A 22201-nucleotide genomic window follows, 5' to 3' on the forward strand; every position below is an offset into this window, starting at 1 on the left:
CAATCGCGCGCGTGGCGGCGCGGGCGCATGGCGGGCGGCGATGGCGGCGGGCGCAGCCCCGGGGCCCGGCCGGCGCTGGCGCTGCGCGGGGCCCTGGCGGCGGCGAGCGGCGGGGGGCGGCTGCTGGCGGCGCGGCCCGGCCACGGCGGGTCAGTGCGGGGCGTGCGGGGCCGGGACAGCGCGGCAAGCGGGGGGGCAGGGCGGGTCCGACCGGCGGAGGCCGCCCGTGCCCTGTGAGGGGGCTCGCAGAGCCCGTGTGGGCTGAGGGAGGTGCTGGGGCCGTGCGGGAGCCGCTGGCCCTGCTGCGGTTCGTGCCTTTCCAGCTCCTCGGCAGCGTGTTCTGCTGCAGAAACAGCACTTTAAACTTTCTAGCCTCGGCGGTTTTCTGTCATGGTTTGCTCCCCCATTTAAACTATAGCATAGAGAATATATAGATATACACACACTATATGTATATATAGATATATATACAGACACATAGACACATACATATATATACATGTATGTTATAGGTATATAACATAGTGAATATGTGTATATAGCTTATAGAAAGCATGTATAAGTATACATAAAACTACATTATTATACATAAACCCACATTTTTATGCATAAACCCATATTATTATACATAAAACACGCATACCTTTTATGTATAATAATAATGCCTAGAATGTATACAATATTACTTTATATATATATATACCCTATATATATGTATACACACATATATATATATATTATATATACCATAGTGTATATGTGTGCATAACTTATACAAGGCATATATTGGTATACATAAAACGACATTAGTATGCATATAACTATATTATTATACATAAAACATGCATTATATCTAAAACTATAAATGCCTAGAATGTATACAATGTTATTTTATATATATATGTACCCCCACACATATATATGCATATATATGACATAGTGTATATGTGTCCATAACTTATAGAAAGCATATAGTTTTATACATAAAACCACATTATTATGCATAAAACTGTATTATTATACATAAAACATGCATTATACCTAAAACTATAAATGCCTAGCATGTATACAATATTATTTTTTATATATATATGTACGCACACATACATGTTATTATATATATAACATAGTCTATATGTGTCCATAACTTATAGAAAGCATATCTTATTATACATAAAACCACATTTTTATGCACAAAACACCCATTATACTTAAAACTATAAATGCCTAGAATGTGTACAATATTATTTTATATATAGATATGTACATACACATCTATATATATGTATATATTATATATATAACATAGTGCATACGTGTACATAACTTATAGAAAGCATATGTTATTATACATAAAACCACATTATTATACATAAAATGTGCATTCTATCTAAAACTATAAATGCCTAGAATGTATGCAATATTATTTTTTATATATATACACACACATATGTATGCATGCATAATAATGGTGTATTTTATGTTCATAAGGAAGGTGCATGTAAATGTCTTCGAGGTCGGTGCCAAAAGGATGGTGTCAGACTCTTTCCATCTGTTGCCCAGTGACAGGGTGAGGAGCAATGGCCATAAAATACAAGAAGTTCCACCTCAGCCCAAGGAAGAATTTCTTTCCATGGGGGTGGCAGTGCTCTGGACAGCTGCTGAGGGAGGGTGTGGAGTCTCCCTCTCTGGTGACAATCCAGAGCCATCCCTGTGTCACTGTTCCAGGGGGCCTTGCCTGGGCAGTGGGTCAGACTGGGTGATCTCCAGAAGTCACTGAGTGGTCTCCAGAGGTGCTTTCCAGCCCAGATGATTCTGAGGTTCTGTGTGGTGTCTGAAAGGAGGTGTCAGAGGATGGGCCAGGTTCTGCTCTGTGGTGCCCAGCGGTGGCACAAGAGGCAAGGGGCAGAAACTGATGCACAGGAAGTTCCAGCTGAACATGAGGAAGAACTTTTTTATTATGCAGTGACCAAACACTGGATCAGATTGCCCAGAGAGGCTGTGGAGTCTCCCCCTCTGGAGCTATTCCAGAACCATCTGCACACAATCCTGTGCTGTGTGCTCTGGGATCCTGCTGGAGCAGGGGGTTGGACCTGGTGACCCCCTGTGCTCCCTTGCAGCCTGACCATCCTGTGATCCTGTGACTGGGTAAATGCTGCTGGCAGATGTGCTGAGTCTGACAGAAATACAGTTCATGCAAAATGCAGAGTTACTTCACCAGCAGGGGAGGATTTCCTTTTGACACGTGCATACCATCCAAAATTTTATTTTGCCACAGCTGTAACACTCTGGGAACCCACTTGGGCAGAGGTGGTTCTAAGATGGGGGGCAGTTGTGCCCAGTAACTAAAATAAGAGAGTTTTACAAAAGAGTTGCCACTCTCCATAGTTAAGCATGGTTGTTCTAGTGCCAGTAATTTTGGGTTTGTTTTTCCTTGCAGTGATGAGAATCTCTTCGTGTATGATTGCAGCAGTGCTGAGAAGCAGCCCTTAGGAGAGAAAGGGTGAGAAAATCTGCTCTTTTCTGGAGGGTGCATCCCTGAGCTTGTGTGGCTGTGAAGGCACTAGAAGGAAGCCACAGAATAACTCCTTGAGCAGGTGAAGGGTTGGTTTTGCTAACCCTGATGGATATGTATGAATCTGGTTTTTGTTTCTGTTTCATCCAGAGTTTCATTCCACTGTGCACATTTTTTCTCTTTAGTAGCAGTGGCAAAATCAAATTCAGTAATTCTGTCTCTTGTCAGGCAAGACATCTGTGGAAAAGTCCTGCATTTTTTTGTTAGACATCAAAAACAAAAAAAAAACCCCACAAGGCACTTACATAAGTTCTCCTCCAGACCTGTTCTGTAAGTCACAAGAATTCAAAACACACACAGACAAAAAAGTATTTTTCTTAGTTTAGATTCAACCACTGGACATTGTTTTACTTGTAGCCAAACAAGAAACATTTTACTGTTTTCCTCATAATTTATATCAAGATGTGCCAGCATCTTATGTTTTAAATGTGCCCATCTGCTGGGCACATCTCATATTGTTAGAAAAGTTCTTGAAAACTTTTAGAAAATTTTTGTTTTCTAAACAGGCTTTGATCCAGGCTTAGACCTTTCAGTTTCCTTTGTCTTGGTTTATTTCTTTGCATTAATGTCCACGTTGGCTCAACATTTCCAGCAGAAATAAAAGCATTTACAGTTTTACTTTGTTCCTCACACTTCTGGTGGTTTGGGAACAACCCCCTGAGGGAATTTAGTGGCTGTCAGGTTGTGAACTGTTGGTCCCTTCTTTCTATTAGGCAGGATGGAAAAGGGCCAGATAAAGGAAGTGATGACATCCTGGCTTTTGCCTTCTCCCCATCAGGAGGTTATTTTGCCTTGACAGATGACAACAAACGCCTGATTCTGTTCCAAACAAAACCTTCCTGGGAATGTCTCAGTGTCAGGTAAGGAGCTGCAGTTATGGCTGGTGGATTCAGAGTTCTAAAATGGGAATATTTGGGATGTTGATATTTGTTATTACTTAGCTTCCTTTATTTTTTTTAAATTCCTTCACACAAACAAATTTAATGGTTTTGGGTATTCAGAGTATTTGTCAAGGATTGATGTGTGGTCTTCCCCTCACCAAGAATGGGAGTGCAGATGTTTAATATCACTGTCCAAGGAAGGATAATCTCTTTCCTTACCCCAAACCCAGTGTTTTTTATCTTTAAGAACTAAAACTCTGCCCACTCTTGCTACACTGGGGTTGGGCCTGTGAGACTGATGCCCAGCAGTTCAGTGAGTGTGTTCCTTCTGATTCCCTCTGTTCCTTCTGATTATGAGGAGTTTTGGGGAGTTTGTGAACTTTTGAAAAAGCTGTCATCTTTTCAAAAAGCCCATCTTTAGAGATGCTGCAGCTGCTTTTCTTCAGTACATTCCTCTTGAGGAAACAGCCTGTAGCTGTCCACCAGAGGTCCTCCAGTTCCAAGTTTTCTGCTGCTGCTTGTGACAATTCTCTGTAGGAAAATCAGGATTGTGAAGGGATTCTGAGAAAGTACCTGAGCAAGAGGCATCTCTGCTTTCTGTTGGTCTCTGACAAATGTGAGACCCTGGTTGCAAACAAAAATAAATTCAAGTGTCTGTAGCTTGGCTCTGTGTGCAGGATACAGGATGAACCCTTGGGGTTAAACAGGGTTGTGGTGAGGAATGATCATGGCATGAAGCTGTGCCAGAGGACATTCAGGTTGGATTTTAGGAAAAGGTTTTTCACCCAGAGTGGTGAGCCCTGGAACAGCTCCCCAGGGAAGTGGTCACAGCTCAGGAAGGGTTTGGACAATGCTCTCAGGCACGTGGTGGGATTGTTGGGGTGTCCCTTGCAGGGCCAGGAGTTGGACTCAGTGATCTTTATGTGTCACTTCCAGCTCAGGATGTTCTGTGATAAAACCAGAAATGCCCAATTCTGTTCATTCTGTGTCCTGCCTTCCCTGCTGCCCTGCCTTGTGTGTCTTGCCTGTAACATGGCACTGGATAATGGTTTGGTGTTTAATTTCTGCTGAAAGTTTAGCCAGGACCACAGATTTTTTTGGAATGTCATTACCTCATATTGGGAAAATGGGAATACAGGCAGAAGGCTTTCTGCATGGATAACAATGCCAAAGTTTGAGCTGTGTGACTTGTGTTGGTGTTTTGTAACAAGCTCTATAAAGGTCTCACACAGTGCTGGCCTTTGTAGTCAGCTTGTGTCAGACAAAGAGGAACTTTGGAATCTTTGTGCTCAAGATCACAGGTGGTACAGTGAACTTGGAGCAAGACTTTCTGGTGGGCAGAGTAACCTTTTTTGGAACTGGGTTGCCTGTGATCCTGTTGTGGTATGTCACAGACATATTTTATGAAAAATCCTTTCCTTAGGATTTTTCCTCCTGAGAAGCCGAGAGGCCTCAGCAACAAAATGTAAACAATGATTATCTGCTGCTGTGGAATGCAACAGGTGCATCTGTGATTGGTCTTAGGTGGTTGTTTCTAATTAATGGCCAGTCACAGCCAGCTGGCTCAGACTCTCTGTCCGAGCCACAAGCCTTTGTTATTCATCCTTTCCTTTTCTATTCTTAGCTAGCCTTCTGATGAAATCCTTTCTTCTATTCTTTTAGTATAGTTTTAATATAATATATATCATAAAATAATAAATCAGCCTTCTGAAACATGGAGTCGGATCCTCGTCTCTTCCCTCACCCTAAGACCCCTGTGAACACCATCACAGTGGCGTTCCTTTAAACAGCCACTAAAAAGTCTGGGAATTTCTCTCTTCCTACCTGGAGCATAGTGTATTGTCCTCTTGCCTCCACATGGCCACAGAATTTCAGAGTAGGTGAATAAAATATCCATTTCTATGATCCTTGGTGCCCACAGTCCTGTGCTAGCACTCAGGATGTGTTTTCTGGCATCTGTGGTTCTTATATTTATCTGGATAGATGAAAGAAAGCTGATACCTGCTGCACTGGCAGCTGGAACTATGAGATGATGGCAAATGATGAGGGCAACTCAGAGTTCAACTTCAGAGCTTTGTCTGGACAAGGAGCACAGAGCTTGTGGCTCTGTGACTTGGGATATGAGGAGAAAAGAGTTCCAAGGCTCTCCATCTAGGGCTTCCCTTTGCAGTACAGAGTGGTAACTGGAGTAGCTCCTACACAGTTTCTAAAAGTGTTGCTGCAAAGGACTCCTAATACGACAAATCCTACCTTGTCTTTTCTAGGTGTTTAACTCACGTTTTTATGATGTAGAGTGCAAGGAAGTCTCCCAGCCTTCATTAGAGCCCTGGCATGCTGCCTGGCTGAGGTGCTCAGTTGAGAAAATACCAAAGCAAAATGCAGTCATGCAGCTTTTAATGGTCCCCTGTTCCTGTCCCCAGCCCAGGTGTTTGCTGTTACATCAGTCACTCATTTACAGACTCAAAGGTGCCATTTCAGCCCCTCAGTGGTACTCTCACTGCTGCCATTTCAGTAATGTTGCATCTGAGAACTTTCTGCCCAGCCTCTTGGTCTGTTTAACTCCAGGCTTGCTGAAGCTGCCATGCAGAGCTGTTCAAGCTGTGCCTTTTGTCTTTCAGGTTTGTGAGCAGGAGATGCACATCCCTGGTTATCACAGCTGCAGAGGATAAGATTTTTGTTGCAGATAAGTCTGGTGATGTCTATTCTTACTCAATAACAGAACCTAAAGCTGATGGAAAACTTGAGCTGGGTCATGTCTCTCTGCTCATGGATGTGGTAAGTGTGTCTATTTACAAACCTGCATTGGGTCTCTCATTGTTGCTCTTGTCCCAGATTTCTGGTTTGCTTTTTATACTTTTTTAAATTATATAAATGAAATGTGGTCCAGATTTCTTCCTACTGAGTTTGTGTTGGCAGAGTTTGGTAAGGAAGAAAGCTTTTGAGTGTTGAAAAAGTCTTCGTGTTACAGGGACAGAAGTTTTGGTGACAGAGTGTCTTTGGGAGTTCATCCTCTCTGCCATGCCAGCTGAGCTCTTTGGTGTGATGAGTTTCTTTTTGAGATGGAAAGGGTCTTGCAGCTCTGCTGTTGGGCTCAGTGGCTTTCACTGGACCTGGAAGTCAGTGTTGCTTGTCTCAGTGAGTGAGAACCTTATTGTCACAAAGATTTAGGATTCTATTGTTGGTGGAAAAAAGTGACTTTGTGTCTATACCTACCTTTTGGGGTGAGGAGATTTTTTTTTTGCTTTGTTAAGGAGAATTTCAAGGCTTGAACTGCTGGGCACTAAAGCTCTCCCTCTGCCAACAGGCCCTGAGTGCTGACGACCAGTATATCCTGACTGCAGACAGAGATGAGAAGATCAGAGTCAGCTTGACCAAGGCTCCCTACAGCATTGTGTCCTACTGCATGGGCCACAGAGAGTGAGTGCCTTGTGTGCCTTGTGTGCAGCCATGCCCTGCACAGCCACCTCCACCCACTCCCAGTGGGTGAAATCTCCTCAAATCACACTAAACAACAGCTTGGTCTGTGGTGGAGTCATGGAATCGCCTGGGTGGAAAGAGACCTTTAAAAGTCACCCAGAAAGAGACCTTTAAAAACCCCCTGCTATGAGCAGGGACACGTTCAGCAAGATCAGGTTGCTCAGAGCCCTGTCCCAGCTGGCCTTCAATGTTTGCAGGGATTGGGCTCCACCACCTCTCTGGACAACCTGTGTTTCACCAGGCTCATTGTAAAACATTTCTTCCTTACATCTAGTCTGAGTCTACAGTGAGTTTAAACCTGTTATCCCTTCTATTGCAACAGGTACTTCTAAAAAAGTCTTTAAAAGCCCCCTTTATGAAAGCTGCAGTAAGGTCTGCCCAGAGCCTTCTCTTCTCCAGGCTGGACAGACCCCAGTTCTCTCAGCCTTTCCTCACAGCAGAGGTGCTCTCCTGAGCTTCCAGCCTGTACATCAGCAGTCTCACACACACAAGTTTGGGGTGCTGCTGTGATTTGAGATGCTCATCTGATGTGAGCAGTTGTTTTGGTAGTGCTTGAAATGTAGTTTTGTTTTTTTTTCTTGTCATTTAATGTGCCATAAGACCAATTAGCAGTGCAATAGCACTGTCCTTGTCCCTGCTGCATGCATGGAGTTAAACCACCTGCTCATCTGCTGGGTTGAGTTCTCCTCACCACCCATCCTGCTATGTGTGATTTTTCATGTGAATCTCTAAAAACACTTCTTTCCCTGCCCTCTGCTTGTTTTTGTGGCCTTCTCTGGCCCTGCTCCAACATGTCCATGTCCTTCTTGTAGCCAGGGCTGCAGACACAACCTCTGGGGCCTGAGCAGAGCAGAGGAGCAGAATCATCTCCCTCCACATGCTGCTCACAAGAGGCTCCAGAAATGGTTAGCTCAGGATGGAGCCTGTCTTAGTCTTAGGAAGTCCCTAGGAACTGTCTTTGGAGGTTTGAACATATGCTAATTAAATTAATGGCATCTCAGAGCAGAATTCAGGCTTGTTAGGTTGTGTGGTAATACAGATAAACCTGGCTGTGTCACCAGGGTGGATAGAGCCTGGGCACCAGACTGCAGTGTGCTGGAGAGTGCACTGTGAAATAAATTCAAGAAGATGGAGAGAGTCTATAAGAGCTTGGAGTGACAGGACAAGGGGAAATGCCTTTGAGCTGACAGAGAGTAGGTTTAAATTAGATATTAAGAAAAAATTCTTAGCTGTGAGGGTGGTGAGGCATTGACACAGATTAGCCAGGGAAGTTGTGGATGCCCCAACCCTGGAAGTGTCCAAGATGTTCATTAGTGGTTGCAGAGGGAAAAGCAGTGTAAATTAATTGAAATGTATCCCAAAATTAAATATTTAAATAAGAAATTTTTAAAAAGGGTTACATAAAGCAATAATTGTCTTGTTTCACAGTCCTGGATTTTTTTCTGTCAGTGGGGCTCATGGTGATTCTTGCTGGATCTGTTGTGCCTGCTTTGTCCTGGAAGTTTGTGTTACAGTGACCAAATCTCTTCCTTTTATTTTTTCACTCTATGGCTTTAAAGCTGTGCCTGTTTTCAAAGGCAAGACTGTCCCATTCAGGTCATGTTCTGCTCAGCTCACTGTGTTTGAGCTCTGAGATAATAATGATCCCCAGAAGTTGAGGTCACCGCTGTGTGACGGTGGTCACAAGGGTTTTCAGGATGAAGAGAGAGACGAGAATGTTGATTCCATAATCAGAAGGCTTGATTTATTATTTTATGATATATATATTACATTATGACTATACTAAAAGGAAATAGAGAGAAAAGGTTCTCAGAAGGCTGGCTAAGCTGAGAATAGAAAAGAATGAATAACAAAGGAGCTCTCTCCAACTCTGTCCTGGAGAGAGCTTGGTCCTTGACTGGCCATTAATTACACACACCCAACATGGGCCAATCACAGATGCACCTGTTGCATTCCACAGCAGCAGATAACCATTGTTTACATTCTTTTTCTGGGGCCTCAGCTTCCCAGAAGGGAAAATCCTAAATAAAGGGTTTCTATGAAAAGATGTCTGCGACACCACTGCTCACCAAAGACAAAACAGGATCACCAAATTCTGGAGAACAGAACTTCTTGCTGAATGTGGGCTGGTAAACTGCCACATTAAAATTCTCTGAAGATTCCTTTTAAATCATCTCCCAACGGTGTCTGGGGAGATGTGGCACTCTGGAGGCTGAGCCATCACTGCTGTGCTTTAAAGGATCTGTTGATCCATGTTTTTAATGTGCATCATGAACTGAGAAAGGGGAATTTGCTACCTGAGTAAATCTGTCTCCACTGGCACTTTTTGATCTAAATGACAATGTTCTCAGCTGGGAGGAAGTCAGTAGTATTCCCTGAGTGCAAATGGGGAAATGAAATTCTTTATTAAGTAGAAAGTCAGTAGTTTGTGTAGTGCATGTTTACTAAGTACTGTTGACATTTTCTTCTTCCTCCTAATTATCTTGATGTGGAAAATCTGTTTGTTTATTGTAAGGTTCTCTTTAAAACTGCTGTTTTCTCTTACTGTGTGTGTTTAAAGACCAGGGTGTCAAGCAAGAGAGTTCAACTTTTGACTGCTTTTCCTTTAGGTTTGTAAGCAAAATACTTGTAATACCCAACTGTCCTGACCTGCTCTTGTCAGCTTCTGGGGTATGTATTGCAATTTCTTCCAAAAAATGTTGGGTTTTTGTATGTTTGGGTTTTTAAATTATTATTTATACTTGTGTTTAGGCCAAATTCCTTGGGATACTTGGAATAATCTCTCATTGTTTGCAGCATGGCCTTCCTCCTCCTCCTTTTTCTTGGTTCTGCTCAGTGTTCAGCCATTCTGTTGCTGGATCACCAAGAACCTTTTACTGTGCTTATAGTAAAAGCATCTTTGGGCTGGTGAAATTACCATTAACTCTTGCTCTGGAGCACAGACATTGCCTTCTTGGGTGAGAGCTGTAGAAATGAATGTTCCTCCCTTCCCTCCCCTGCCCTTTTCCTGAACTGATGGCATCCTGCTGCCATGCCACACATGTAGAGGGATGGAGCTGGCCTAAAAGAAGGGAAACAATAGTTGTTCCCCAGACTACCAAAACTGCACAGGAAACAAATAATATTTCCTGTGAAGATCACAGTAACTCCTGCCATTTGGTTTCAGCTGCTGTTCTTGCTTCCCTAAGGCTCTTGTCCCTCTTAATTATTGAAGCAGCTCCAGTGCTAGTGCTGCACGTGGCTGTATTTCACTCCTAGCAAATGCTCTTGGCTTTGTTCTTCCAGAGAGGTGTTTAGTCTCTCTTCAGGAGGTTGCTAAATCAAATGACAATTTGGTTGATAACAAGAGCATGGGGCAGAGAAGGGCAGCCTGAAAGAATTGCCATTAAAATGCTGAGCACATGCATGACTGTGCTGCTTAAAACAGGCTTGAAATGCCCTCCTCCAGCTCCCCAATTTCCACTTCAAAAGGAGAATTAAAATTAGCATGATTGAATAATTTAGAATGCAGGGGGAAATTATGTTAATTAAAATGCTTTATCTGCAATTTGAGGTCTTAACTAAGTGACTATTTAGCAGCTTCTGTGGGGAGCTCTTCAGGGAAGCAGGGTTTAGCTGAAGGCCAGGAGTGGCCTCTCTTTGCCTGAGTGCTGATAGTAACAGACTTGTGTCCACTTCCATCTGTCCAGGACTCCACTCTGAGACTTTGGCAGTATAAAAGTGGAGAAGAAGTGCACTGCTGTCAGCTGAGTGCCATCTGTGGGCCCCAGGCAACCAAACCAGACCAGGTGTGTCCATGAGTGCCAGTGCTTTTGCTGTGCTCCTGATCCTTGGCAATGCCAGATGTCTTGGTTGCATTTTCCCTTCTGTCACTGGGTTTAGAACTTACAAAAGCTGTTACAACAGTCTGGGATTTTGGGAGGACAGTCCCTGAAATCCATTCCTGTGTTTTGTGTGAATTTCTAAACTCTGCCAAGCAGTGATCAAAAGAAGCTGATTCTAATTCTTCCCAAATTCAAGTTCTGTACAGTGGGCAAAGCCTTCACTTGAAATTTTTTTTCCACCAAAACCACAGGTGTTGTAGTCTTCTAGGCAGAAAACATCCTGTGACACTGGGAAGATCTAAACATTCACCCATTTTTTTTTAAATGCTTAGAAGAGGCTTTGTAATATTTTTAACCAGTGATCTGCAGTAGTGCCCTGTGGAGTCAAAACTCTGGGCTTGTTATTTTAGGTTCTCTCACAGCTGGACAGTGTCCAGAATTTAAATGTGTGAGTCCTACAAAAACTGGAGCTCTCCTGAGCTTCCAGCCTCTACATCAGCAGTCTCATAGAAGTTTGGGGTGCTGCTGTGATTTGAGATGCTCACCTGATGTGAGCAGTTGTTTTGGTAGTGCTTGAAATGTAGTTTTGGGGTTTTTTTTCTTGTCATTTAATGTGCCATAAGACCAATTAGCAGTGCAATAGCACTGTCCTTGTCCCTGCTGCATGCATGGAACTAAACCACCTACTCATCTGCTGGGTTGAGTTCTCCTCACCACCCATCCTGCTATGTGTGATTTTTCATGTGAATCTCTAAAAACACTTCTTTCCCTGCACACCACAGCTGCCTCCCAGTTTTCAGGTGACAACTGGAAGGGAAATCCACTGTGGAATCCATATCCAGGCAGAAATTGGATTTCAGTTCTGCCTTCCCTCCTTTGTGCTGTGATTTTGCTGGTGGGAATGTGTTGTGCTTCACCTCCCAGCAGCTGGGAGCCACTTGGATCACAGCTGTCCCATTTACATACTGGGAATCCTGGGTTTGGCCAAGGGTTGGGCCCCTGGGTTCCTGCTAGCAGAGATTTGGGTGATGTCCATATGGACAATTCAAGCTGCTCCTTGGACCCTGGAGTCTTCTGGAAAGCACACCTGAGGCACACACCTCTCACACACATTCACAAGGTCTCTGCCTCTTTTCAGCTCAATGGCAGTGCTTGAAATCTCTGAAAAAGCTGTTCTTGGGGTTTTAGGCAAGTGAAAAAGGTACAAGATTGGGTGACAAGCCAATCTAACTGGTATCCACTGATACTCTGGGTGCAGCATTTGTTTCAGAGGAAATAATGGGTTTATTTTAAAACAGTTCGCTTTCTAGATTTGTAGGATCACTGGGGACAAGTAAGCAACTAACTGAAGTGGGGAATTCTGTGACTAATATTAAAAATGCTATTTTGTTCCTTAGACTGGCTTAGCATTATTAAGATGGCTCGTGAGTAAATTCACAGTGCTTAATCTGACACTGAACCCTAATTCCACTGATTCCAAACAAGTTAATAAAAAAAGAATACTGAACTATGCAATAAACCTTGAATGTAGCATTGGATAAAATAACAAATGTCAGGTTGTTGCTGCAGGTAGGAGCTGATCTAAGAAAACCTCTCCAACTCTCTTAGAATGTTTTTAAATGGAGTTTAGTAATATTTGCCTTTTCTCCCTTCCATAAGATATTCCACATGTTGATACAGCCTCAGGAGAAACTGGAGGTGCCCTTTGCTTGAGGAGTTTCCATTTAGCTTCTTTACCCCAGTGTGAGTAAGCAGAGACAGAAAGGGAAAGCCCATAAACTGTGGGTTAATAATTAGAACACAGTAATTAAGTAATAAACCTTATTCCTGCAGTGCTTTGCAGTTTTTCCATCCACTGCCACGTGTGGTGGTGCTGTTGGAAGGCACATGGTGGCCTGTGACTTGACTCTGTGAAATCCTGGACACTGCTCACTCTCACAGGTGTTCTGCAGTGAAAAAACTCATGTTCTGCTGGCATCACAGTGCTGGAAATGCCAGAGGTGGCATCTGGTGGCAGTGTTTAGTCATCTGTGCATCCAGGTGTGTCACAGGCATCTCCACAACCCAGAGGGACATTCATGGTCTGAATTTAAGGTCACAATCTCTTGAGCCAGCTTGTAACAACACAGTGTGTGCAAAGGACTCTGCAGCCAGGGATCAGATGGGGATAGAAGCGCTTTTCTTTTCTTTTTGTTTTTTTTTTTTTTTTTTTTTTTTTTTTTTTTGTGTATTGTTACATTTTATTTTTACCATTGATAGCCAGTGTGAATGCAGTGGAGCCTTAAACACAGCTTGAAGCTCAATGGGGATGGAATCATCACTAATGGTGGGACATGTGAGCACAAAACTGTGGGCTTGTTTTGCTTGGCAGATGATGAATTTGAGTCTGTTTGGGGAATGTAGGAGTGTTTGAGCAGTGTAGCATTGGTTTCAGCTGATGGCTTGCAGATCCTCAATTCATTTTCCCACTAGAATGGGAGTAATTCTCTTAATTCCATAGTGCTATATAAATATTTTCCTGCTTCAGAGCTTTCACCTCATCTGATCCTCTTGACAGCAGAAGCTTGTTTAAAGTCCAGAACATGAATTGCACAATTCTACCCCAACGCACCAGTACATTAATTTTTTATAGGGTCACTCTTCTCACAGATGACATCAAAAGTTAATTTTAAGGTGTTGGCAGGCTGATAACAGTGCCATATAAATGCTGTCTTGAGTTCAGAGAGTATCAAGTGAACATCTGTTTGTCACAGAATGTTCTTGTAGCCCTTCCTTAACTGATTTCATAGCCCTGTCCTTGACCATGATACTGCTGTGGGTCGTGCATTCATTTTGCTGATTTTTTAACTTACCCACGCATGGAAAGAACTTGGAAAGAAGATGCATTTTCCTGTCTCTTTCCAGCTGTGAATAAAACCTGGTTTAAATCAAAACAGCCTCCTCCTCCCTCCTCCAGTGGGGTTGGGAGAGAGCTGCTGCCTAATTCAAGTTCACAGAGCCCTTTGTCTCTCTCACAAAGCTCTTGGCTGTGTAGGTAGGCACTTCCCTGCATGTTTGTCAGGCAACAGGCAGAGAGGCAGAGCTTTGTTATTAGAAATAAATGGCACAGGTTTCAGCTTTTATATACATATATATGTATATAAAATCTATTTTGGCTTGTTCCTTTAAGTGTCTGAAGAACCCACTCATGGCTTACAGTAAATGGGAGCTGTCAGTTCTACTCCAAAGCTGCGCTGTAAGTGGCTCCATCCTGCAGAAACAGCATTTAGCCACATTAGCCACACAGAACCTTTCTGGTTCAGCCCACTCATCCTACTTAGTACTTGTTTTGTGTCTGTGTGAAACAGGGGTCCTGGTGCTGAATATGGATTAATAACTTCATATTTCTGCAAAGTAGCAGGAGATCAGTCCCATCTGTTCCCAGGAACTCTGAACCATATCAATCCTTTTGATAATATTTTTTATTAAATGCTCCTCTTCTGTCCAGACAGGTGGTTGAGATGAGTGAGAAGTGTGTGCATGCTGTTCTTCCTTCCCCCTATGAAATTGTGTCACACAATTTTTCTCATGTGCTGAAGAAAAAAAAGAATTGTTTTCAGCTCTGTTATACCATGAATTAATTCTCTTTCCCACAGTTGGTTTATCTCTTAGTGGTTGCATCATGTGCTGTTGACAAAATGGTTAGCTTCTGGTGGTAAACTTGCTGACTTGAGTTTTTGGAAGCTGTACAGCTTATTTTGTTTTCCTGCAGGGTTTGCAAAACTGTGAAACAAGCACCCTGACAATATCTATACATCACCTGGTAGCTGCAAGGGTAAAATCCTGTGGTAACTCCCAAATTTACTCCAACTTTGTGAGCCAGAGCTTCTGTCCAGTCACCAGTGTTGTGTTAGGGAAGAAGGTAGAAGTTAAAAAAATGAATATTTGAGGATACATCAGAATTCAGCCAGCAGAGTGTCAAAAAGATGTATTTTTCCTGCCCTAAAGGAAATAAATCTCTGCTTCTCTACTTGGAAGGTTTCAGTCATCAGCAGTGTTGGTGTTGTCACTGCTTATAAAATACACTTGAGAGCCAGCCTTTTGCTGCTGCAGTTTTGCTATTCACATTATGTAATAGATACTTTGGAAAAAGCACCCCAGGACATCATTTTGCAGTTTTCCTCCTCCTCTCAAGTTCTTCCCACTCCAGGAGCCTCAAATGAGTTGTTTTATATTTCAAGTAGAGTGGTTTGTGCAGCAGAGGTGCTGCTTCTCTCAGATAAAACAGGAATGTGATGTGGGGTTTTTTTGTTGTTGTGTTGGTTTTATTGGGGATTTTTTGTTTTAATGAGGGAAATGGCCTCAGGCAGGCCTTCCTTGTTGCTCAGAACACATTTTCTGTGGAGCAGGATGGCTTCACCCAGACTCAGGTTGGAACAGGCAGCACAGCAGGGATATTGGGGGTATTAGCTATGCATCACTATCTTCGTTTTTTAACCAGCACAACAGCAGCTAATAGCTTGTGTTTGTAATGTCTGAGCTGCTGGAGTGATACTCTGCCTGAGCAGGTTTAATGTCAATGTTTTTGCCATTAGCATTGCAGGAGAGAATGTTTGGAGGTGCTGTATTTTCCTTCATCTGCTGCTTTGTCTGCTAAGAGTAGTTCACTCACACCTTTACATTTGATTTTGGGACAGTGTGGAAGGGAGAAGTATGGAAAACTTTATAAAAACAGCAAACACTGGTACAAAAATAGCCTTGACTGCAGTTAGAAGGTAATTAAGTTGCTTAACTTGCTTTAAATTAAGACATCTGCTAAATTTTAAAGGCTTCTAGTGAAATGGAATGTGAATTTTTTGCCCATAAATGGCCTTAACTTACAAGGATGTTTTTTTATCTATTCCTAATAGAAATACACTGTGTCAAGGATAACCTACTGCTGTCAAGGTGGTTATGTTGCCATTCTGTGTGACAGGTAAGAGCACATGGAATAATGCCTAAAATCATCACAGCTACTGCAAAGGCATGAGCAGCTTTCCCTGAGCCTGGAGTTCTTGGTAGCGTGCATCTCCAGATGTCCAGGAATGCCTGTGGCCTCCCAGGGAGCCTCTGGGTCCTGGACTTGCTCTGAGTGCAGAGGGGAGTGCAAGGGTTACCTGGCTCAGTTAATTTTTGTGATTCAAACATGATTCAAACAAATGATTCAGTTTGTGATGCCTTTCCCTCAGTGGAGGAAGCACAAGGATGGGATGTACAAGAGCTGGGGATGTTTTATTTTGGCTGGTGCTCAGCTGTGTATTTACCTTCATTGCAGCCCTGTAGGCCAGTGTGTCACAGTGCAACACTCCTCATAAAAGTCCTTAGTAATCCTTCTGAAATTCCCTTTACTACCCTTTCTTTTAAAGAGGAGGCAGCACTGGCTGCTTTTTCTTTCACATAACACTTGAAAAGCTGTTTGGTACTTTGAGTATTTACAGCTTCTGACTCAGATCATGTAAGCAAACAGCATTTGAAGTGCTCATTGTAACCACTTGGCTTTGGCTCTGTTTGGAATTGGAGTGGGTGTCTGTAGTTTGCTGTACAAGTGATGGCTGTAGGTGGATTTGGTAATAATGGTAATTAAGTTTTTCCTTTCAAAAGTATTCCCACAGTCTACATCTTTCAGCTCGATGCCACTGCCCAGCAGCTGCTTTACAAACAGCAAATCTCCCTGAAGCACAAAGGCTGGGACATTGCATTTCAGGAAATGGGAGACCTGTGGATTTTGCAGGAAGACAAGGAAGCTCCTCTCCTTATGTACAGAGCATGTGATGGACAGTGGAAGGTACTTTTCTAATGCTGGAAATCCTGTTTGGTGATGTCTTGAGGCCACAACAGAAGTGGAGTTTGCTGTTCCATGAAAGCTAAAAAAGCACCTTTCTCTCTGTCTTGAGGTGGAGTAAAAGCCATAGGTACACATCTCATTCTTCCCACCTGTGTGTGATGCAGAGGTGTCAGGAGCTTGTTGTGAACCCCAGTGTGTCTGTTGTGAGCTAAAGCTGCCATCTGCCCCAGCAGGATCAGAGTGCTTGTCAGCACTCACTGCTTTAAACCATTGCCTGAGCTTTCTGTGGGCTACACCTGATGATTTAAAAAAAAAAACCAAACCCCAAAACCTACAAAATCCCTTTGGATTTGCTCAGGAATTCTCACACAGCTTTCCTTGTGCCTGCCTCTGAGGGATCTTTTCCAGGACAAGGCACCCTGGGAGCAGTAAGGGAATTACTTTTATTTTCAATGAGAACAGGGAATCAGATTTGGGGTATGTGCTATCTAGTTCTCTTTTATTGCCTATTAAAAACTGGAAACTCATTTGTTATCCTTGTAAGTCCCCAGCTAATTATGGTCTGGTTGTGAAGAGGTTTTAATGAAACTCCTGAGTGTGTTCTTTGACCCTAATGTGTTCCCTGGGATATTTCTTTTCCTCACAGATTAGCAAGTGGGAATCAATGTCTTTGTTCAAATGGCAAAGCTTTCCTAGCAGAACTTGAGATCTCAGGCCAGGTTTCAATAACAGTCCTAGAAAAAGGAGCCTGGAAGAGATCATGGAGGTTTTACACCTACTCTGTTTCACTACACACTTCTGAGAGCTAGTGCATTTTCAGCATCTGTGGAACATGAAATTGTCTGTTAATCTCAAAATAACATGCAATCTTCCTTCTTTTCCCAGGCTGTAACTGATGACAAGGGATTACAGAAGATGTCAAAATACATTCAAGACAACTGGACAGTGTTTGAAGGTGAGAAATTTGGCTTAAAGGTTTAGGAAATGCAGTTTTTACAGCTGAAGCATAAAATTTAGAACAAGATTGGAGTTCAGGTCAGTTCAGCTGGCTCTTGAGGCCACTCAGTCTTTTCTCAGTTTCATCACTGTCTGGTGTGGAAGTCAGTGCAGATAATGAGGTGTGTTGAGGGCTGTGTTATCACAGAACCATGGAGGAATTTAGAGCTGAATTGCAGCCTTATAGCTTTTCCACAGACACCTTATCACAGGGATGCATCAAACAGCCTCTGGCAGAGCTGCTGGAGTCTGTCTTACTGCTGTGGTATCAAAAACTGCTGTGTGTTGTCTTGTCTCCTGCCTGGCTGTGAGGCTTTATCACAGGTACAGTGGAGACAGGATGGAGCAGCTCTGCTGTAAAGATGGGCTCACCTTGGCAGGGCAGGATGAGGAGCCTGATGTGACTGGAAGGTGTGACCCTGGATGGGACAGCAGATGACATTGCTTAGTGTCTGGCTGGCTCATTTTGTTCTTGCTTCCTGCCCCACCCCCAAGTCTCTGTCAGAAAAATAATTTCCTCATTCAGACTCACCCTATGTTTCCAGCATTTTTTGTATTATAAACAAAAATAATATTAAACTATATATACTATATATACTGAAACTATAGCAGAGGTTGTGGCTGCAGGGTAGAGAAGGGCTGTGGCATGTGCTAAAATCTCAATTAGGTATTGAAACTTCAGTCATAGAAATTTCTATCCTGCACTTTGCTGGGAGACTGGAATCTTCCTTAAAAACATGGTACAGATTCCACCAGTCTTATGGTCTGTTCATATGTAAAGATGGAAGAGCTGCAGAAATGTTCAGTCTGGTGTAAAGTCTCCTTAATATCTGGTACTGGATGTTGTAGCATGTAGCTGTCATTAAGTTGGTTATTAAATTGTAATTAAGGTGGTGCAGTCTGTGTAAGTCAGGTGTTCCTTTGGAAGGGAGATGTTTGCATGGAGATGGTGCAGACTTGATAGTTACAGGCAGGCAGATAATTAGGAGGATGAGGGCTGAGTGGAAATGAGCACAGAGGAGCAGAGAGAGCAGGCAGGGGGAGAGGTTCTGGGCATAATTAGCACGTGGAAATTCAGTCACCAGCTCGTGTGCAGCTGGGAAAGGAGCACAGCTCACATGACAGGGTTCATTAGTGTTAATTAGTAAGGGGAGGCTCACTTGATGAGCACTTATTCCAGTGCATAATTAGTGCTTTAAAGGGAGTTATGTCTTCTGAAACAAGTGATCATTACATTGTATTCAGTCCCAATCCTTGCATATTGTCCTTTTATAAGCTTTTCTCACTTGTCTGGGGATGTACAAGAGCTGGGGCATGTTTTATTCTGTAGGATTTGGCATGTAATGGTCAATCTGGAAGTATCACAGAATCCCAGGATGGTTTGGGTTGAAAGGAACCTTAAAGACAGCCCAGTTCAACTCCTTGACAGGGACACCTTCCACTAGTCCAGGCTGGTCAGAGCCTCATCCAGCCTGGCCTTCAACACTTCCAGGGATGGGACATCCACAGCTTCTCTGGGCAGTCTGTTCAAAGTGCCTCAGCACCCTCACAGGGAGAATTTCTTCCTAATGTTGAATCTAAACCCACTCTCAGTTTGAAGCCATTGCCCCTTGTACACATGAACCAGTTTGGCATTGTGCTGTAACTGATCCCAGGAGAGGATTTAGTGCAGATTGATCAAGTGGAGAGCAGCATGGCTGTTCAAACTGGCAGCATGCAATTTCTCCCAGAGCCAAAGGCCAGTAAAGCCTCTGAGTGCAGCACCCCTGACAGTGAAAGCTTGAGCATTGCTGAGGACCACAGAGGGAAACTTGATTTGTTGGTCTACCAAGAAACAGGGGGATGCTGCATGTGGGTTTCTGTGGAATATCACACTTAGCTTCAGGACCAGACCTTAGCAGGCACTGCATTTCTCTTTATTTGTCCTTTAAAAATTGTGATTTTTTTGGGAAAAGAGGAGAACTGGAGATAACTGGCTTTGTCAAGTGCCATTCCAACAATTTTTCAGAAATATGGACTGAGCCAGCTGGTCTCATTCTGTGTTCTCTACAGAAACAATCTGAGGAGGGATTTAGCAGTTAATTCCCTGCTAAACTCATCTAAACCTGCAGTCTTGGGGATGCTGTGAGGAATATTACCCTGAATTCACAGAAGGTGGAACATTGGAACAAAGGCTTGGGAATCTATGTGCAATAGAACACGACTATTTGAAATCTGCTCCTTTGTCCTTCTTTGAAGTTAATACTCCAGGAGAAAATCCAGCTAAGCACAGTTCAGTGGCAACTCCCTTTGTAGTGCTTGGGTCTCAGGGAGCAACATCAGCAGTTGAAAAACAGAAGCCCTGAAATTTGCAAGTGTCCAGTGTGTGAGGAGAGCTGAGGCCTCTCTTTGCTTCACTGTGAGCTGCTTGACTCTGTGAATTTTTTAGCCTTATGTGGAGGCTGTGCCTGGCTGGTGAATGCTGAACAGGTGCTTGCCAACACAAACCAGGCTTACACAGTGTAAATGTTGATATTTAATCACAAGTGGTTTGGGTTGGAAGGGAAATTAAAGATGATCTCATTCCATCCCCCTGCCATGGGTAGAGATAACTTCCACTGTCCCAGGCTGCTCCAAGCCCTGTCCAGCCTGGCCTTGGGCACTGCCAGAAATCCAGGGGCAGCCACAGCTGCTCTGGGCACCCTGTGCCAGGGCCTCACCACCCTCACAGTCAAGAATTTCTTCCCAATATTTAATCTAAATCTGCCTACCTTCTGTTTAAGGCCATTCCTCCTTGTCCTGTGACTTCATGCCTTTGTGAAAATCCTTCTCCAGCTCTCCTGGAGCCCCTTGAGGTATTGGAAGGCTGATACAGTGGATAGGACTACAGTAAATGAACTGGAATGCCATTATCTAAAATTACAGTCCAGGAAGTCATTGATGAGACCTCTGAGGGAATTAACAGCTGTGTTAATTAAACACCTTGCTTTGCCCAACTCCAGGTTTTGTTGGCGCAGGGAGCTGCTACAGCCACCTGTACAAGGCCTCCTTTGATAACATGGATGAGTACCTGCAGAGGAAGGAGAAAAAGTTACAGCAGCAGAAGAAGAAGCAGCAGGATCTGCAGCATGGTTCCAGTGAACAGGCCAAAAAAAAGATGAAGACTGAAGAGCCATCACTATGACTGCTGTGAGCTTGTGATCTTTGCCTTGAGGAAAGGAAATGATCCAACTGTGGACTGTTTTTATATGAAAAATGAATTATGCAAAAGGACTGGTTTAAAATTTGATTCAGGTTTTCAGGCAGGCTGATATGGCAATATCCTGTTTGCAGCAAGTAATGCATTTACAACATAGCTAAACTGTCTAGCAGAATACAGTGTCAGTGGCTCAGTCCTGTGAATCTCTGATGCATGTTCTATGAATATTGGAGATGGTCTTTCCCTTGAAACAGGATGTTCTTTTTGCCTACTGTGTTCAGGCTTTTTTTTCAGGTGGAAACATGCTGATTAAAGTGGATACAACTTTATTTTTATTACTTTTGGTTTGGGTTATTTTGGGGCTTTTTTTAAAAACTTTTTTTAAAAGTCTGTTAGTTAATGTAACTAACTTAGTGTGCCTGGGTATGGGAAAGGGAGTATAGAAAAAACTCTTGCTGGGTATGAGAGGTTTTAGCTGAGACTTTGCCTTCTCTGTTTTTATCCTTTAACTTTGGTTCATATGGTTGGGATTTTGCCTAGCTTCTAATCCATTACTTCCTACTTGTGGAATATCTCTGTAGGAAGAAGTGCAAAAGTTAATTTTGTATTCTGCAAAGTAAAAGTAAAACGTGTCAGTCAACATTGTGCTATTGGAAGCTCTTCCCATTGCAATATGATCCTACTGGTGTCTGTGAAAATCATTCCAGAGGCCTGGGAGCAAAATTTGGAGTGCATCTTGCTTTTTTCATGGAGAACTTTTCCATTTTAATTATCCAAGAGATACATCTTCTTGAGAAGTTATCAGTGAGAGCCTTATGGGCCCATCAGGGGGGCAGAAGATGTGTTCATCTGCCAGATGGTGTCATGTTCATGTGGAATATCATGTCCTTCACAAAACCAGCTGTGGAAATCTGTACAGTCCATTAAAAGTACTCAGAATTAACCTGTGCACTGTGAGTGATTCTCTCTGGAGTGTCTGGACACAGAGAATTTTTGCATTCAAATGCAGATGTGGGGCCCAGCTGCTTGGTTTGCTGACAGCTTCTCCCTTGCTCCTGTGGAAGATGCTGAATGTCAATAATAGAGCTCAGCAACAAGTAGGCAAATTTCTTGGTAGTTCACCTAAATGCCATGCTGGGCTGAAAAACTGTAATTTCAGTCCAGTGGTGCAGCTCTGGTGATGAGGATTTTTCTTGGTTCTCAGGAAGGGGTAAGAAGCTGCCATCTGAAGTGCTTTGATATTTGGTAGGAGTGGTGGCTTGGCTTTTAAAACTTGGTGGTTCTTGTGTTATTTAATTAAAGAGAGGCTCTAGGGAAAGCAGTTGGGGAAGCACTTAAGGAAGCTCAGCCTCAGAGTGTAGCTTTTATTTAGGAGTAGATTTGCTGGTGTGCAGATTCTGTAAAATACCACCAGAAATGGGCTTCTATTCACACTGCCTGTGAACCAGACAGGACAGCAGGAAAAGG

General features: G+C 43.2%; 1 protein-coding gene across 1 annotated transcript; it reads left to right on the forward strand.

Moving 5' to 3' along the window:
• Window positions 1-27: 27 nt before the first annotated feature.
• Window positions 28-21661, forward strand: WDR4 (WD repeat domain 4). The gene is made up of 11 exons (XM_058825315.1): window positions 28-149; window positions 2441-2503; window positions 3289-3435; window positions 6075-6231; window positions 6761-6873; window positions 9543-9603; window positions 10623-10721; window positions 15647-15711; window positions 16377-16560; window positions 17446-17515; window positions 20538-21661. The coding sequence occupies exons 1-11, from the start codon at window positions 28-30 to the stop codon at window positions 20717-20719; spliced, it is 1263 nt and encodes a 420-aa protein (XP_058681298.1). The 3' UTR covers window positions 20720-21661.
• Window positions 21662-22201: the final 540 nt, after the last annotated feature.

The sequence above is a fragment of the Ammospiza caudacuta genome, chromosome 2 (genome assembly GCF_027887145.1).
Source record: "Ammospiza caudacuta isolate bAmmCau1 chromosome 2, bAmmCau1.pri, whole genome shotgun sequence".
In the NCBI taxonomy this organism is placed as follows: Eukaryota; Metazoa; Chordata; class Aves; order Passeriformes; family Passerellidae; genus Ammospiza; species Ammospiza caudacuta.

Coding starts and splice junctions, on each gene's coding strand:
- WDR4 (XM_058825315.1), top strand. CDS start 28: ATGGCGGGCGGCGATGGCGGCGGGCGCAGCCCCGGGGCCCGGCCGGCG. Junction 2,504..3,288: donor CAGCCCTTAGGAGAGAAAGG/GTGAGAAAATCT, acceptor TCTTTCTATTAG/GCAGGATGGAAAAGGGCCAG. Junction 17,516..20,537: donor CAACTGGACAGTGTTTGAAG/GTGAGAAATTTG, acceptor GCCCAACTCCAG/GTTTTGTTGGCGCAGGGAGC.